The following is a 16,899-nucleotide window of genomic DNA, read 5'->3' on the forward strand; positions in this document are numbered from 1 at the left end:
GTCTGAGCCCCCCTAGAATTGCCCAAGCCCCCCAAAAATGACTCAAAGCCCCCAGAGATGGTTCTGAGCCCCCAGAAAGGTCCCAGAGCCCCCCCAGAAAGGTCCCAGAGCCCCCCCAGATGTCCCAGAGCCCCCAGAGAGGTCCCAAAGCCCCCCCAGAAAGGTCCCAAAGCCCCCCCAGACATCCCAGAGTCCCCAGAAAGGTCCCAGAGCCCCCCAGAAAGGTCCCAGAGCCCCCAGAAAGGTCCCAAAGCCCCCCCAGATGTCCCAGAGCCCCCAGAAAGGTCCCAGAGCCCCCAGAAAGGTCCCAGAGCCCCCCAGAAAGGTCCCAGGGCCCCCAGAGAGGTCCCAGAGCCCCCCCAGAAAGGTCCCAAAGTCCCCAGAGAGGTCCCAGAGCCCCCCCAGAAAGGTCCCAGAGCCCCCCCAGACATCCCAGAGTCCCCAGAAAGGTCCCAGAGCCCCCCAGAAAGGTCCCAGAGCCCCCAGAAAGGTCCCAGGGCCCCCCCAGATGTGCCAGAGCCCCCCCAGATGTGCCAGAGCCCCCCAGAAAGGTCCCAGAGCCCCCAGAAAGATCCCAGAGCCCCCCAGATGTCCCAGCCCCCCAGAAAGGTCCCAGAGCCCCCCCAGATGTCCCAGAGCCCCCCCAGATGTCCCAGAGCCCCCCCAGACTGACGTGGGCTCCTCCTGGTGCCTCCAGAGCACGCGGTGGTAGCGGCTCCGCACGCGGCCCAGCCACTCCTGCAGCAGCGAGGAGGTGTTGTCAATGCTGTGGTCAACGGCCACCCTGAGGGGACACGGGGACATCTCAGTGTCACATGGGGTCATACAGGGGTCATACAGGGTCACACGGGGTCATACAGGGTCATAGAAGGTCATAGAGGTCATACAGGGTCACAGTGTCACACACACACACACTGAGGTGTTGTCAACGCTGTGGTCAACGGCCACCCTGAGGGGACATGGGGACACCTGAGTGTCACATGGGGTCACACGGGGTCATACAGGGTCACAGTGTCACACACAGGGTCAGTGTCACATCTCAGTGTCACACGGGGTCACACAGGGTCACACGGGGTCACACGGGGTCATACAGGGTCAGTGTCACACACACAGAGGTGTTGTCAATGCTGTGGTCAACGGCCACCCTGAGGGGACATCTCAGGGTCACACGAGGTCACACGGGGACATAGAGGGTCACACGGGGTCATACAGGGTCATAGAGGGTCATAGAGGTCATACAGGGTCACAGTGTCACACACACAGACACAGAGGTGTTGTCAACGCTGTGGTCAACGGCCACCCTGAGGGGACACGGGGACATCTCAGTGTCACATGGGGTCATACAGGGGTCATACAGGGTCACAGTGTCACACACAGGGTCATACAGGGGTCTCAGAGCCAGGGGAGTTCACACAGGGTCAGTGTCACACACACACACACACAGAGGTGTTGTCAATGCTGTGGTCAACGGCCACCCTGAGGGGACATGGGGACATCTCAGTGTCACATGGGGACACCTGAGTGACACACGGCGTCACATGGGATCATACAGGGTCATACAGGGTCACAGTGTCACACACAGGGTCAGTGTCACATCTCAGTGTCACACGGGGTCACACAGGGTCATACAGGGTCACAGCGTCACACACAGGGTCACAGTGTCACACACAGGGTCAGTGTCACACACACAGAGGTGTTGTCAATGCTGTGGTCAGCGGCCACCCTGAGGGGACACGGGGACACCTGAGTGTCACACGGGGTCACACGGGGTCACACAGGGTCATAGAGGGGTCATACAGGGTCATACAGGGTCATACAGCGTCACACAGTGTCACACACAGGGTCAGTGTCACACACACACACACTGAGGTGTTGTCAATGCTGTGGTCAACGGCCACCCTGAGGGGACATGGGGACACCTGAGTGTCACACGGGGTCATAGAGGGGTCACTCGGGGTCATAGAGGGGTCACACGGGGTCATACAGGGGTCTCAGAGCCAGGGGAGTTCACACAGGGTCAGTGTCACACACACAGAGGTGTTGTCAATGCTGTGGTCAACGGCCACCCTGAGGGGACATCTCAGTGTCACACGGGGTCACACGGGGTCACACGGGGTCAAACAGGGGTCACACAGGACAGTGTCACACAGGGGGTGACATGCACAGGGTCAGTGTCACACACGGAGCCCATCCCAGAGTGTTCCCCACACTCCCCTCACTCACACAGGTCCCCTCAATGTCCCCTCAATGTCCCCTCAGTGTCCCCCAATGTCCCCTCAATGTCCCCTCAATGTCCCCCAATGTCCCCTCAATGTCCCCTCAGTGTCCCCTCAGTGTCCCCCAATGTCCCCCAGTGTCCCCAGACCCACCAGCACCCCCAGTGTCCCCAATGTCCCCAGACCCCACAACGTCCTCAGTGTCCCCCCACTGTCCCCACTGTCCCCAGTGTCCCCACGCCCCCCATTGTCCCCAGACCCCCCAGTGTCTCCCAATATCCCCAAACCCCACAATGTCCCCAGTGTCCCCACGCCCCCCATTGTCCCCACTGTCCCCAGACCCACCACAGCGCCATCCTGTCCTTGGGGTGCTGTGTCCCCCCAGTGTCCCCAGTGTCCCCCAGTGTCCCCAATGTCCCCACTGTCCCCACGCCCCCCAATGTCCCCAATGTCCCCCAGTGTCCCCAATGTCCCCACGCCCCCCCAGTGTCCCCAGTGTCCCCACTGTCCCCAGACCCACCACAGCGCCATCCTGTCCTTGGGGTGCCGCAGCCTCTCGAGCCCTCCCAGCACCAGCGGCAGCGCGTGGGCCGCGTTCCGCGCCAGCAGCGCCACGGCCACGCGCGGCGGCCGCAGCGGCGACTCCGGGTTCCAGCGCTCCTCGGGGAAATACCCGAGGGCCGGGCCGGGCCCCAGCCCCAGCCCCAGGCGGAGCCGCCCGGAGGAGCCGCCCGGGTCCCGCTCCGGCCCCGCCAGCAGCAGCAGCAGCGGCAGCAGCGGCCACGGCCGCGCCGCCATCTTGGGCCGCCCTCACGGCAGGCCACGCCCTTCCCCCTCAGGCGCCTCACGATGGACACGCCCACACGCGCGCTGATTGGTTAATCCGCGCCGTGACCACGCCTATGATGCCATATATGGGGGTGGCCGTGAAGCCGCGCCGCGTATGTAGGCTTAGCGTGGCCACGCCCACTACGAGACCACGCCCCGTTTGTAGCTATATATGGGTATGTCGCTTAGCCCCGCCTACAAAGCCATATATGGGTCTGTGGATGATGGGAAACCACGCCCATTTTGTGACCATATATAGGAATGAGTTGTTGGCCACGCCCCCTGCTCCCCTCAGAGATTCCCTGTGGAAAATTTCATTTTCCGAGGATTTTTAACGCCGAATTTTCCCATTTTTGAAAAGGGTTTTAGCAGCAAAATTGCAAGGGGGAGTAAGGAGAAAAATGAGGGGGAAAAGTGGCGAAAAAAAGGGGAAAAAAAAGGGGAAAAAAGGGGAAAAAAAGGGGGGGAAATGGGAATAAAGGGGGGAAAGGAAGAAAAAGGGGAAAGAACGGAAAGAAATGGGAATTAAGGAGAAAAAATTGGGAAAATGGAAATAAATGGGAATCAAGGGGTAAAAAGGGGGAAAATGGGATAAAACAGGAGGAAAAAAGGGGAAATAAGGGAAAGAAATGGGGATAAGGGAGGGAAAATGGAAATAAATGGGAATCAATGGGGGAAAAGGGGGGAAAATGGGGAAAAAAGTTGGGAAAAAAGGGGCAAAAAGTGAAAATAAAGGAAAGAAATGGGAATTAAGGAGGAAAAAATGAGGAAAATGGAAATAAGTGGGAATCAAGGGGGGAAAAGGGAAAAATGGGGGAAAAAAGTTGGAAAAAAGGGGAGAAAAAAGGGAAAATAAGGAAAAGAAATGGGAATGAAGGAGGAAGAATGGCAAAAAAGGAGAAAAAAGAAGAAAAATGGGAATAAAAAGGGAAAAAAGGGGAGAAAAAAGGGAAAAGAAAGGAAAGAAATGGGAATGAAGGAGGAAAATGGGATAAAAGGGGAATCAAGGGGAGAAAAGGAAAAAAGAACAGAAAAAAGAGGAAAAAATGGGAATAAAAAGGGAAAAAAGGGGAGAAGAAAGGGAAAAAGGGAACAGAAATGGGAATGAAGGAGGAAAATGGGAAATGAGGGGAATCAAGGGGAGAAAAGGGAAAAAAAGGAGGGGAAAAAAGAGGAAAAAATGGGAATAAAAAGGGGAAAAAGGGGAGAAAAAGTTGAAAAAAAGGCCAAAAAAGGCCAAAAAAAAGGAGTAAAAGTGCAAAGCCAGGAATATTCAGGAGGAGAGGGATGGGCTGAGGCCGCTGGGATTTTTTTGGGATTTTTTTTGGGGCTTTTTTTGGATTTTTTGAGGCTGGCAAAGTCTGTAATGAAAGGTTCCTTTCAGAGGGAAACATTCCTGAGGGAAGGCGGCTGCGGCTGCAATTTCCTGCAGAAAAATCCGAATTTTTCAGCTCTTTTTTCTCCTTTTTATCCCTCCCAGTTCATCCCAGTCCCTCCCAGTTTATCCCAGTTCAAATTCCCAATTTTCGCATGGATAAAAATGGAAAAATTTCCCATTTCTGCTCCCAAACAAACCCAAAATTTGGTTTTTTCAGCCCATTTTTCCTCCCTTTTATCCCTCCCAGTCCCTCCCAGTCCAAATTCCCAATTTTCCCATGGAAAAAGAAGGAAAATTTTCCTTTTTTTGGCTCCAAATTGACCCAAAATTTGCTTTTTTCAGCCCATTTTTCTCCTTTTTATCCCTCCCAGTTCATCCCAGTTCATCCCAGTTCAAATTCCCAACTTTTCCATGAATAAAGAAGGAAAAATTCCCCATTTCTGCTCCCAAACAGACCCAAAATTTGCTTTTTTCAGCCCTTTTTTTGGCTCCAAATTGACCCAAAATTTGCTTTTTTCAGCCCATTTTTCTTCTTTTTACCCCTCCCAGTTTATCCCAGTCCAAATTCCCAATTTTCCCATGGAAAAAGAAGGAAAATTTTCCTTTTTTTGGCTCCAAATTGACCCAAAATTTGCTTTTTTCAGCCCATTTTTCCTCCCTTTTATCCCTCCCAGTCCCTCCCAGTTCATCCCAGTCCAAATTCCCAATTTTCCCATGGAAAAAGAAGGAAAATTTTCCTTTTTTTGGCTCCAAATTGACCCAAAATTTGCTTTTTTCAGCCCATTTTTCTCCTTTTTATCCCTCCCAGTTTATCCCAGTTCAAATTCCCAATTTTCCCATGGATAAAAAGGGAAAATATTCCCATTCTTGGCTCCAAATTGACCCAAAATTTGCTTTTTTCAGCCCATTTTTCCTCCTTTTTATCCCTCCCAGTTCATCCCAGTCCCTCCCAGTTTATCCCAGTTCAAATTCTCAATTTTCCCATAGAAAAAGAAGGAAAAATTCCCCATTTCTGCTCCCAAACAGACCCAAAATTTGCTTTTTTCAGCCCTTTTTTTGGCTCCAAATTGACCCAAAATTTGCTTTTTTCAGCCCATTTTTCTCCTTTTTATCCCTCCCAGTTTATCCCAGTTCAAATTCCCAATTTTCCCATGGATAAAAAGGGAAAATATTCCCATTCTTGGCTCCAAATTGACCCAAAATTTGCTTTTTTCAGCCCATTTTTCCTCCCTTTTATCCATCCCAGTCCAAATTCCCAATTTTCCCATGGAAAAAGAAGGAAAATTTTCCTTTTTTTGGCTCCAAATTGACCCAAAATTTGCTTTTTTCAGCCCATTTTTCCTCCTTTTTATCCCTCCCAGTCCCTCCCAGTTTATCCAAGGAATTCTCAGCCCAATTCCAGCTCAGCCGTTTATTCCACAAATAAATCAAAATAAAAGCTCCTAAAGCACCAAAATCCCAATTTTTTGGCCCATTTTGGTCCCATTTTTCCTCTCCCAGTTGATCCCAGTTCCTGCTGGGATTCCCAGCCCCGCTCCCGATTTCAGAATTTTTGGATTTCTTTGAGTTTTTGGGGGTTTTTTTCGGTTTTTTTGGGGTTTTTTTCATGGAATTTTGAGGATTTTCTGGCAATTTTCAGCTCAGCCAAAAGCGACCCCTGGTCCCAAAAGATTCAGGGAAAAATCACCAAAAAAAAAAAGAGTCCAAAAAATAAAATTAAAAGAGTTCCAAAATTCCAAAATATTCAGTCAAAAAACCAAAAAAAAAAGAGTCCAAAAATCCCCCAAAAAGAGAGTCCAAAAATCCCAAAAAATTCAGTCAAAAATCCCCAAAAAGAGTCCAAAAAAACCCCAAAAAGAGTCTAAAAATTCCAAAATAAAAAGTCAAAAATAAAGAGTCCAGAAATTAAAAAAATCCCACAAAAAAGAGTCCAAAAATTCCAAAAAAAGTCAAAAAAATCCAAGAAAAAAGTCAAAAAATCCCCAGAAAAGAGTCCAAAAACCCCCCAAAAATCCAGTCCAAAAATCCCAGAAAAAGAATCCAAAAATCCCCAAAAATTCAGCCCAAAAAACCCAAAAAATCCAGTCCAAAAATCAAAAAAAATGCCCCCAAAAAAGAGTCCAAAAAATCCCAAAAACTTAATCCAAAACCCCCCCAAAAAGTCCAAAAATTTAAAAAATTCCCCCCAAAAAAATCCCTCAAAAGCGTCCAAAGATTCTAAAATAAAAAGTCAAAAATCCCCCCAAAAATGAGTCCAAAAATCCCAAAAAATTCAGTCAAAAATCTCAAAAAAAGTCCAAAAATCCTCCCCCAAAAAAGTAAAAAAATCCCAAAAAAGTCCAAAAAATTCCCAAAAGAGCTCAAAAAATTCCCCCAAAAATCCAGTCAAAAATCAAAAAAATCTCCCCAAAAATGTCCAAAAATCCCCCAAAAAAGTCCAAAAATCACAAAAAAAAAAAAATCCAAAAAATAATTTAAATAAAGAGTCCAAAAATCCCCAAAATTTTGGTCCAAAATCCCCCAAAATTCACTCAAAAATCCCAAATAAAAGAGTCCAAAAATGCCATTGGAATTCTCAATTCCTGGGATATTTTCCCATGGAAAATCCTCAATTCCTGGCACATTTTTTCCCCATAAATAATTAATTAAAACCATTAATTAATGAATTCAATTAAATAATTTCCATGGAAATTTTCACTTCCAGAACCGTTTTTCCATGAATTCCTCAATTTTGGGACATTTTCCCATGGAATTTCTCAATTTTGGGGACATTTTTCCATGGAATTTCTCAATTTTGGGACATTTTTCCATGGAATTTCTCAATTTTGGGGACATTTTTCCCAGGAATTCCAGCCCTAAAATCCCAAATCATTTCCCACTGGAATTCCCAATTCCTGGAGTGCTTTTTCCATGGAAATTCTCAATTTTAGGGATATTTTTAATGGAAATTTCTCCTTTTTAAGGACATTTTTCCACGGAATTTCTCCATTTCAAGAACATTTTTCCACAGAATTTCTCAATTTTAAGGACATTTTTCCATGGAAATTCTAAATTTTAGGGACATTTTTCCACGGAATTCCTCAATTTTAAGGACATTTTTCCATTAATTTCTCCATTTTAAGGACATTTTTCCATGGAATTTCTTCATTTTAGGGATGTTTATCCACAGAATTCATCAATTTTAAGGACATTTTGCCTGGAATTTCTCCATTTCAAGAACATTTTTCCACAGAATTAATCATTTTTGTGGAAAAATTTAACCATTTTTCCGTAAAATTAATCAATTTCTCCATTTTGAGGACATTTTTCCATGAATTTTTCCCTGAAATTTCTTCATTTTGAGGACATTTTTCCACAGAATTTTTCCATTTTAAGGACATTTTTCCAAGAATTTTTCCATGAATTTCTCCATTTTAAGGACATTTTTCCACAGAATTCCTCAATTTTGGGACATTTTTCCATGGAATTTCTCCATTTTAGGGACATTTTTCCACAGAATTCATCAATTTTAAGGACATTTTTCCATTAATTTCTCCATTTCAAGAACATTTTTCCACAGAATTACTCAATTTTAAGGACATTTTACCTGGAATTTCTCCATTTTAAGGACATTTTTCCATGGAATTCCTCAATTTTAAGGACATTTTTACCTGGAATTTCTCCATGGAATTTCTCCATTTTAAGGACATTTTTCCACAGAATTATCAATTTTAAAGCCATTTTAAGGACATTTTTCCCTGGAATTTCTCCATATTAAGAACATTTTTCCATGAATTTCTCCATTTTAAGGACATTTTTCCACGGAATTCCCCCATTTTAAACCCATTTCCCCACAGAATTCCGCCATTTTAAACCCATTTTTCCCACAGAATTCCACCATTTCACAGCCGTTTTTGCCCGAAATTCCCGGGATTTCCCCCATTTCAGGGCCCCTTTCCGGGGTCCCCGCTCAGCTCCGCCGCCGCCTCGCGGTCCAGGAGCCACCGGAGCCGCCCCGAGCGGGGGCGGAGCCGCGCGGCCGGGACCGGGGGCTGCTCCTGCTGCTCCAGGATGCGCTGAAACAGAGCGGAAAACGCCGCTTTTAACCCCAAAAACGGGAGCTGAACCCCAAAAACGGCGATTTTAGCCCCAAAAATGGCGATTTTAGCCCCAAAAATGGCGGGTTTAGCCCCAAAAATAGCGATTTTAGCACCCCAAAATAGCGATTTTAGCCCCCAAAATGGCGGTTTGAGACCCAAAAACAGCGATTTGAGAACCCCAAAATGGCGATTTTAGCCCCAAAACTGGCGATTTTAACCCCAAAAGCGGCGATTTTAGCCCCAAAAAACAGCAGGTTTAGCCACAACAATGGCGATTTTAGCCCCCAACACGGTGATTTTAGCCCCAAAAATAGCGATTTTAGCACCCCAAAATGGCGATTCTAGCCCCAAAAATGGCGATTTTAGCCCCCAAAATGGCAATTTTAGCCCCAAAAACGGTGGGTGTGGCCTCCAAAATGGCGATTTTAGCCGCAAAAACGGCGATTTTACCCCCAAAATGGCGGTTTCAGCCCCCAAAACCGGCGATTTCAGCCCCAAAAGCAGAGGTTTTAGCCCCAAAAATGGCGATTTTAGCCTCAAAAATGGCGGGTTTAGCCCCCAGACACAGCGATTTTAGCCTCAAAAATGGCAGTTTTAGGCCCAAAACCAGCGATTTTAGCCCCAAAAATAATGATTTTAGGCCCAAAAATGGCGGGTTTAGCCCCAAAACCGGCGATTTTAGCCCCCAAAATGGCAATTTTAGCCTCAAAACCGGCGGGTTTAGCCCCAAAAAATGGCAATTTTTGCCTCAAAAACGGCGATTTGAGAACCCCAAAATGGTGATTCTAGCCCCAGAAACAGCGATTTTAGCCTCAAAAATGGCGGTTTTAGCCTTAAAAAAATGGCGGTTTTAGCCTCAAAACTGGCAGTTTTATCTTCAAAAATGGCGGCTTTAGCCCCAAACACGGCAGTTTAAGCCCCAAAAATGGCGATTTTAACCCCAAAAGCGGCGATTTTAGCCCCAAAAACCAGCGGGTTTAGCCTCAAAAACGGCGATTTTCCCTCAAAAATGGCGATTTTACCCCCAAAATGGCGGTTTCAGCCCCCAAAACCGGCGATTTCAGCCCCCAAAGCAGAGGTTTTAGCCCCAAAAATGGCGATTTTAGCCTCAAAAATGGCGGGTTTAGCCCCAAAACTGACAATTTTAGCCTCAAAAATGGCGATTTTAGGCCCAAAACCGGCAATTTTATCCTCAAAAATGGCGATTTTAGCCACAAACACGGCGGGTTTAGCCCCAAAACTGGTGTTTTTAGCCCCAAAAATGGCGATTTTAGCCTCAAAAATGGGGAAAATGAGCCCCAGCCATAGAGAGTTCAGCCTCCCAAAAATTGAGAGTTTAACGTGGGAGTTGAACCCCAAAAATGGGGAAATTAGGCCCAAAATGAATTGACCCCAAAAATCTGAAAATTTGAGCTCAAAATCCCCAGAAAGAACAGCAAAAATCTGGGATTTAACCCCCAAAAATCATCGATTTAACCCAAAAAAAAATGGATTTCACCCCAAAAATCAGGGATTTCAGCCCAAAATTTGTGCTTTTGCCCAAAATTTCGGGATTTGAGCCCAAACCTTGATCACAGGGGCCTTGGAGGCGCCGGTGGCCACGACCAGCAGGGATTGGGCGGCGTTGAGAAATTGGAATGAACCCTAAAATCCCAGGATTCAAACCCAAAAAATCTGGGTCTTAAACCCAAAAAACTGGGATTTTAACCCAAAAATCTGGGATTTCACCTCAAAAATCTGGGAATTGACCCCAAATTCCCAGGAATTAACCCCAAAAATCTGAAAATTTGAGCTCAAAATCCCCAGAAAAAGCTCAAAAAATCTGAGATTTAATGCCCAAAAAATCGGATTTCACCCCAAAAAATCCCATATTTAAGCCCCAAAATTTGTGATTTTGCCCAAAATTTCGGGATTTGAGCCCAAACCTTGATCACAGGGGCCTTGGAGGCGCCGGTGGCCACGACCAGCAGGGATTGGGCAGCGTTGAGCAGCGGCAGCGTCATCGTCACCCGCTGGGGAGGCGGCTTGGGAGAGTCGTCCAGGAAGGAAATGAGGGAATCCTGCTCCTGGAAATGGGGCAAAAAACGGGGAAATTGGGAAAAATCCCGGGGGAAAGCATGGGGGAAAAACCAGGGGAAAATAGCACAAAAAAAATGGGGAAAATAATGGGGAAAAACGGGGAAAATACAGGGGAAAATAATGGGGGAAATGGGGAAAATAATACGAAAAATGATATGAAAATAATGGGGAAATAATGGGGAAATAATGAGAAAAATAATGAGGAAAATAATGGGAAAAATAATGAGAAAAATAATAGGGAAAATAGCACATAAATGGGGAAAATCCAGGAGAAAATAATGGGAAAATAATGGGGAAATAATGGGGAAAATAATAGAAAAAATAATGGGGAAAATAGCACAAAAAATGGGGAAAATAATGGGAAAAACCAGGGAAAATACAGGGGAAAATAATGGGGAAAATAATGGGAAAAATTATATGAAAATAATGGGAAAATAATGGGGAAAATAATGGGGAAAATAATGGGGAAAATCAGGAGAAAATAATGGGGAAAAATGGGGAAAATCTGGGTGAAAATAATGGGAAAAATAGCACAAAAAATGGGAAAAATAATGGGGAAAATCAGGAGAAAATAATGGGGAAAATACAGGAGAAAATAATGGGGGAAATAGGGAAAATAATGGGAAAAATGATATGAAAATAATGGGAAAAATAATGGGGAAAATAGCACAAAAAAATGGGGAAAATCCAGGGGAATATAATGAGAAAAATAATGGGGAAAATAGCACCAAAATGGGGAAAATAATGGGAGAAATTATATGAAAATAATGGGAAAATAATAGAAAAAATAATGGGGAAAATAGAACAAAAAAATGGGGAAAATAATGGGGAAAATCAGGGGAAAATAATGGGGAAAATTATATGAAAATAATGGGAAAATAATGGGAAAATAGCACAAAAAATGGGGAAAATGCTGGGAAAGGAGGAACCCCTGGGGAGGGGCTTGGGAGAGTCCTCCAGGAAGGAAATGAGGGAATCCTGCTCCTGGAAACGGGGCAAAAAACGGGGAAATTGGGAAAAATCCCGGGGGAAAGCATGGGGGAAATAATGGGGAAAATAATGGGAGAAATAACGGGGAAAATAGCACAAAAAATGGGGGAAATAATGGGAAAAAACGGGGAAAATACAGGGGAAAATAATGGGGAAAATGGGGAAAATAATGGGAGAAATGATATGGAAATAATGGGGAAAATAATGGGGAAAATAATGGGGAAAATGGGGGAAAATGATGGGGAAAATGATGGGAAAAATGGGGAAAATAACGGGAAAATGGGAAAATAATGGGGGAAAAGGGATACCAGAAAAGCGGGAGAAAAGGAGGGGACTGGTGGAGAATTGCCGGAATTTCAGGAACTCCTGGAATTTGAGGAACTCCCGGAATTCCCAGAATTCCCAGCATTTCAGGAATTCCCAGATTTCAGGAATTCCTGGAATTTCAGGAATTCCCAGCATTCCCAGAATTTTAGGAATTTCAGGAATTCCCAGATTTCAGGAATTCCCGGCATTCCCAGAATTTCAGGAATTTCAGGAATTCCCAGCATTTCAGGAACTCCCAGAATTCCCGGCATTTCAGGAATTTCTGGCATTTCAGGAATTCCCCAAATTTCAGGAATTCCCAGCATTTCCGGAATTCCCGGAATTTCAGGAACTCCCAGAATTTCGGGAATTCCCAGCATTTCTGTAATTTCAGGAATTCCCAGGGTTCAGGAATTTCTGGAATTTCCAGCATTTCAGGAACTCCCGGCATTCCCAGAATTCCCAGAATTCCCAGCATTCCTGGTTTTTCAGGAATTCCCAGAATTCCCGGTTTTTCAGGAATTCCCAGCATTCCCGGTGGGCGGGGCTGACCTGGAGCAGGGCGTGGCCTGGGAACAGCGAGGCCGTGTGACCGTCAGGCCCCACCCCCAGCAGCAGCGCGTCAAAACGGGGCGGGGCCTGGCCTGGGAACGCCTGCGGGGACAGCACAGACCAGTATAAACCAGTATGGACCAGCATAAACCAGTAGGGACCAGTTTGGACCAGTATGGACCAGCATAAACCAGTATGGAGCAGTTCAGAGCAGTATGGACCAGTATAAACCAGTAGGGACCAGTATGGAGCAGTTCAGATCAGCATAAACCAGTATGGACCAGTATGAACCATTTCGGACCAGTATGGACCAGTATGGAGCAGTACGGACCAGTTTGGACCAGTATGGACCACTATGGATCGATATAAACCAGTATAGACCAGTACAGACCAGTTCAGACCAGTATGGATCAGTATGGGTCAATGTGGACCAGTACGGACCAGTACGAACCAGTTCAGACCAGTATGGACCTGTTCAGACCAGTACAGACCAGTATGGACCAGTACAGACCAGTTCAGACCAGTACGGAGTAGCTCGGATCAGTATGGACCAGTACGGGTCAATATGGATCAGTATGGATCGATATAAACCAGTAGAGACCAGTACAGACCAGTATGGACCAGTTTAGATCAATATTGACCAGTACAGACCAGTATGGAGCAGTATGGACCAGTATGGGTCAATGTGGACCAGTATGGATTGATATAAACCAGTATAGACCAGTATGGATCAAAATGGACCAGTACAGACCAGTACGGACCAGTTCAGATCAGTATGGAGCAGTACGGATCAATATGGATCAGTATGGATCGATATAAACCAGTATGGACCAGTATGGACCAGTTCGGACCAGTATGGACCAGTTCAAACCAGTACTGACCAGTTCAGATCAATATGGATCAGTACAGACCAGTATGGACCAGTATAGACCAGGGACTGATCCCAGTATCCCCCATTCCCAGTGTTCACAGTCCCTCCCAGTCCATCCCAGTTTCCCCAGTCTCCATTCCCAGTCCATCCCAGTTCCACTCCCAGTGCTCCCAGTCCCCCCAGCCCCCATTCCCAGTCCATCCCAGTGCTCCCAGTCCATTCCCAGTCCCTCCCAGTTTGCCCAGTCTCCATTCCCAGTCCCTCCCAGTGCTCCCAGTCCCCCCAGTCCCCATTCCAAGTCCACCCCAATGCTCCCAGTCCCATTCCCAGTGCTCCCAGTCCCTCCCAGTCCATCCAAGTCTCTCCAGTGCCCATTCCCAGTGCCCCCAGTCCCATTCCCAGTCCCTCCCAGTTTGCCCAGTATCCCCAGTCCCACTCCCAGTGCTCCCAGTCCATTCCCAGTCCCTCCCAGTGCCCCCAGTCTCCATTCCCAGCCCCTCCCAGTGCTCCCAGTCCCACTCCCAGTGCTCCCAGTCCCATTCCCAGTGCTCCCAGTCCCACTCCCAGTATCCCCAGTCCCACTCCCAGTGCTCCCAGTCCCTCCCAGTGCTCCCAGTATCCCCAGTACCTTCCTGAGCTGCTCCTCGTAGTCCCGGGCGGCCTCGGCCGGGCCCAGCTCGGAACGGACCCAGAGCACCTCGGGGGGGGCATCAAACTGGGACAGCAGCTGGGCCTGAAGGGGTTAAACTGGTTAAACTGGGAAGGGGTAAACTGGTTAAACTGGGACAGCAGCTGGGCCTGAAGGGGTTAAACTGGTTAAACTGGGAGCACTGGAATGGGTTAAACTGGTTAAACTGGGCAAACTGGGACAGCAGCTGGGCCTGAAGGGGTTAAACTGGTTAAACTGGGAAGGGTTAAACTGGTTAAACTGGGCAAACTGGGACAGCAGCTGGGCCTGAAGGGGTTAAACTGGTTAAACTGGGAAGGGTTAAACTGGTTAAACTGGGAAGGGTTAAACTGGTTAAACTGGGCAAACTGGGACAGCAGCTGGGCCTGAAGGGGTTAAACTGGTTAAACTGGGAAGGGTTAAACTGGTTAAACTGGGAGCACTGGAATGGGTTAAACTGGGCAAACTGGTTAAACTGGGACAGGAGCTGGGCCTGAAGGGGTTAAACTGGTTAAACTGGGAAGGGGCAAACTGGGCAAACTGGGCAAACTGGGACAGTAGCTGGGCCTGAAGGGGTTAAACTGGGCAAACTGGGCAAACTGGGACGGCAGCTGGGCCTGAAGGGGTTAAACTGGGCAAACTGGGAGCACTGGAATGGGTTAAACTGGTTAAACTGGGACAGCAGCTGGGCCTGAAGGGGTTAAACTGGTTAAACTGGGAAGGGTTAAACTGGGACAGGAGCTGAGCCTGAAGGGGTTAAACTGGGAAGGGTTAAACTGGTTGAACTGGGAGCACTGGGACAGCAGCTGGGGGCCGAGGGGGTCAAACTGGGAATGGGTTAAAAACGTTACTGGGAAGGACTGGGGGGAACTGGGCCAAACTGGGAGGAACTGGGAAAAGCTGAAGGGAGTCAGGAGCCAAACTGGGCCAAACTGGGCCAAACTGGGAGCACTGGGAGCAGCTGAGGGGAGTCAGGGGAGACTGGGATGGAAATGGGGGGAACTGGGCCAAACTGGGAGGGACTGGGCCAAATTGGGAGGGACTGGGCCAAACTGGGAGGGACTGGGCCAGACTGGGAGGGACTGGGCCAGACTGGGAGGGACTGGGCCAAACTGGGAGGGACTGGGCCAGACTGGGAGGGACTGGGCCAGACTGGGAGGAGCTGAGGGGAATCAAGAGGGACTGGGAAGGGACTGGGAAGGGACTGGGGGAACTGAGGGGGGAACTGGGCCAGACTGGGAGGAACTGGGAGCACTGGGAGGCACTGAGAGAGACTGGGAGGGAAATGGGAGGAACTGGGCCAGACTGGGAGGGACTGGGAGCACTGGGAGGAACTGAGAGAGGATGGGAGGCGTTGAGGGGAGTGAGGAGGGACCAGGAGGGAACTGGGGGGAACTGGGCCAGACTGGGCTGAACTGGGCCAAACTGGGAGGAGCTGAGGGGAGTCAGGAGCGACTGAGAAGGGATTGAGGGGAACTGGGACAGACTGGGCCAAACTGGGAGGCACTGGGAGCACTGGGAGGGACTGGGAGGAGCTGAGGAGACACTGAGAGGGACATGGGGGGACTGAGGGGGGAACTGGGCCAGACTGGGAGGGATTGGACCAAACTGGGCCAAACTGGGAGGGATTGGGAGGAGCTGAGAGGAGTCAGGAGGGACATGAGGACACTGAGGGTGTAACTGGGCCAAACTGGGAGGGACTGGAAGGAACTGGGAGCACTGGGAAAAGCTGAGGGGAGTCAGGAGAGAGCGGGAGGGGATTGAGGGGAACTGGGCCAGACTGGGAGGGACTGGGAGGGATTGGGCCAAACTGGGCCAAACTGGGAGGGATTGGGAGGAGCCGAGGGGAGTCAGGAGGGACCAGGAGGGGATTGAGCGGAACTGAGGGGGGAACTGGGCCAGACTGGGCCAAACTGGGAGTAACTGGGCCAGACTGGGAGGAGCTGAAGGGAGTCAGGAGAGAGCGGGAGGGGATTGAGGGGAACTGGGCCAAACTGGGAGGCACTGGGAGCACTGGAAGGAACTGGGAGCACTGGGAAAAGCTGAGGGGAGTCAGGAGAGACCCGGAGGGCCAGACTGGGAGGGACTGGGAGGGATTGGGCCAAACTGGGAGCACTGGGAGGAGCTGAGGGGAGTCAGGAGAGAGCGGGAGGGGATTGAGGGGAACTGGGCCAGACTGGGAGGGACTGGCAGAGCCCCGGAGCCCCTGGCGGAGCCGCGCTCACCCGGTAGGCGCCGCCGGTGCTCTCGGGGTGCTCGGGCGGCACCAGGCGCTCATCGCAGAACGCCACGAGCCAGCGGCTCGGATCGGAACCGGGCACGGCCCTGAGGGCGGGCGGCAGCTCCCGCGCCAGCAGCGGCACCATCGAGCCCCCGGACAGCCCCAGCGTGAAGCGGCCGCTGCTCGCCACCGCCTCGGCCGCCGCCTCCGCCACCAACCGCGCCAGGGCCGCGCCGAGCTCGCTTTGGGACGGGAACACCGACACGGCCGCCATGATGGCGGCGCCGGGGAGGGAGGAGGAAGAAGAAAGAGGAAGTGACGTCAGCAGCGCGACGCGTTGCTGAGCGACCAGCGCAGGGAGTTGCGTCAGAGCGCGACGCGTTGCTTAGCAACGCGCGGCCTAGCGCGGCCTAGTGAAGCCTCGGCCTCGCGTGGCGGCGCTGCCCGGAGGAGCGCGGTTCCCTCGCTGCCCTTCTCCCGCTTCTACCCCACACAAACCTCCCTCGCTGTTCCCCCGAGCCCCGCAGCACAGCACGCGGCGCAGTCGCTGGGTTTGAATGGCCTCGCGGTCAGGCACAACCAAACGGAGCGAATCGGGTTAAAAACGGCCCGAATGGGTTAATTGCAATAAATATGTCCGTGCTGGCACAAAGGAGTCCCTAGAGGGGTTAATTAGGCACGAATTAGTCGTTAATTAACGCTGTCGGAGTTA

At 49.3% G+C, this 16,899-nt stretch overlaps 2 protein-coding genes across 3 annotated transcripts in view; both read right to left on the bottom strand.

Moving 5' to 3' along the window:
• The window catches only part of LOC139586391 (procollagen galactosyltransferase 1-like), a 7,467-nt gene extending 1,783 nt beyond the window's left edge, over nt 1-5,684 (bottom strand). The window contains exons 1-2 of the mRNA XM_071419716.1: nt 2,737-5,684; nt 660-784 (exon numbers count right to left, since the gene is read on the bottom strand). Coding sequence (XP_071275817.1) covers nt 660-784; nt 2,737-3,014 — 403 coding nt within the window. The 5' untranslated portion in view covers nt 3,015-5,684. The remainder of the gene's footprint in view (nt 1-659; nt 785-2,736) is intronic.
• A 134-nt stretch (nt 5,685-5,818) lies between these two features.
• On the bottom strand, nt 5,819-16,807 carry PGLS (6-phosphogluconolactonase). Of its 2 annotated transcripts, XM_071419690.1 has the most exons (5): nt 16,192-16,775; nt 13,928-14,032; nt 12,429-12,530; nt 10,427-10,567; nt 5,819-8,477 (listed from the first exon to the last, which is right to left on the bottom strand). In XM_071419690.1, exons 1-5 carry the CDS (start codon nt 16,459-16,461, stop codon nt 8,346-8,348), a joined length of 750 nt encoding a protein of 249 aa, XP_071275791.1. In that variant the 5' UTR covers nt 16,462-16,775; the 3' UTR covers nt 5,819-8,345. The 2 variants fall into 2 exon arrangements, with proteins under 2 accessions (XP_071275791.1, XP_071275792.1); XM_071419691.1 differs by lacking the exons at nt 5,819-8,477; nt 10,427-10,567 and adding an exon at nt 11,289-11,564 and having other exon boundaries at nt 16,192-16,807.
• Nucleotides 16,808-16,899: the final 92 nt, after the last annotated feature.

This window comes from Agelaius tricolor, unplaced genomic scaffold (genome assembly GCF_023055355.1).
Source record: "Agelaius tricolor isolate 1412-34295 unplaced genomic scaffold, bAgeTri1.0.p SCAF_116, whole genome shotgun sequence".
Taxonomy (NCBI): domain Eukaryota; kingdom Metazoa; phylum Chordata; class Aves; order Passeriformes; family Icteridae; genus Agelaius; species Agelaius tricolor.

Coding starts and splice junctions, on each gene's coding strand:
- PGLS (XM_071419690.1), bottom strand. CDS start 16,461: ATGGCGGCCGTGTCGGTGTTCCCGTCCCAAAGCGAGCTCGGCGCGGCC. Junction 12,531..13,927: donor ACGAGGAGCAGCTCAGGAAG/GTACTGGGGATA, acceptor CTGTCCCCGCAG/GCGTTCCCAGGCCAGGCCCC. Junction 10,568..12,428: donor CAGGCCACGCCCTGCTCCAG/GTCAGCCCCGCC, acceptor CCCCATTTCCAG/GAGCAGGATTCCCTCATTTC.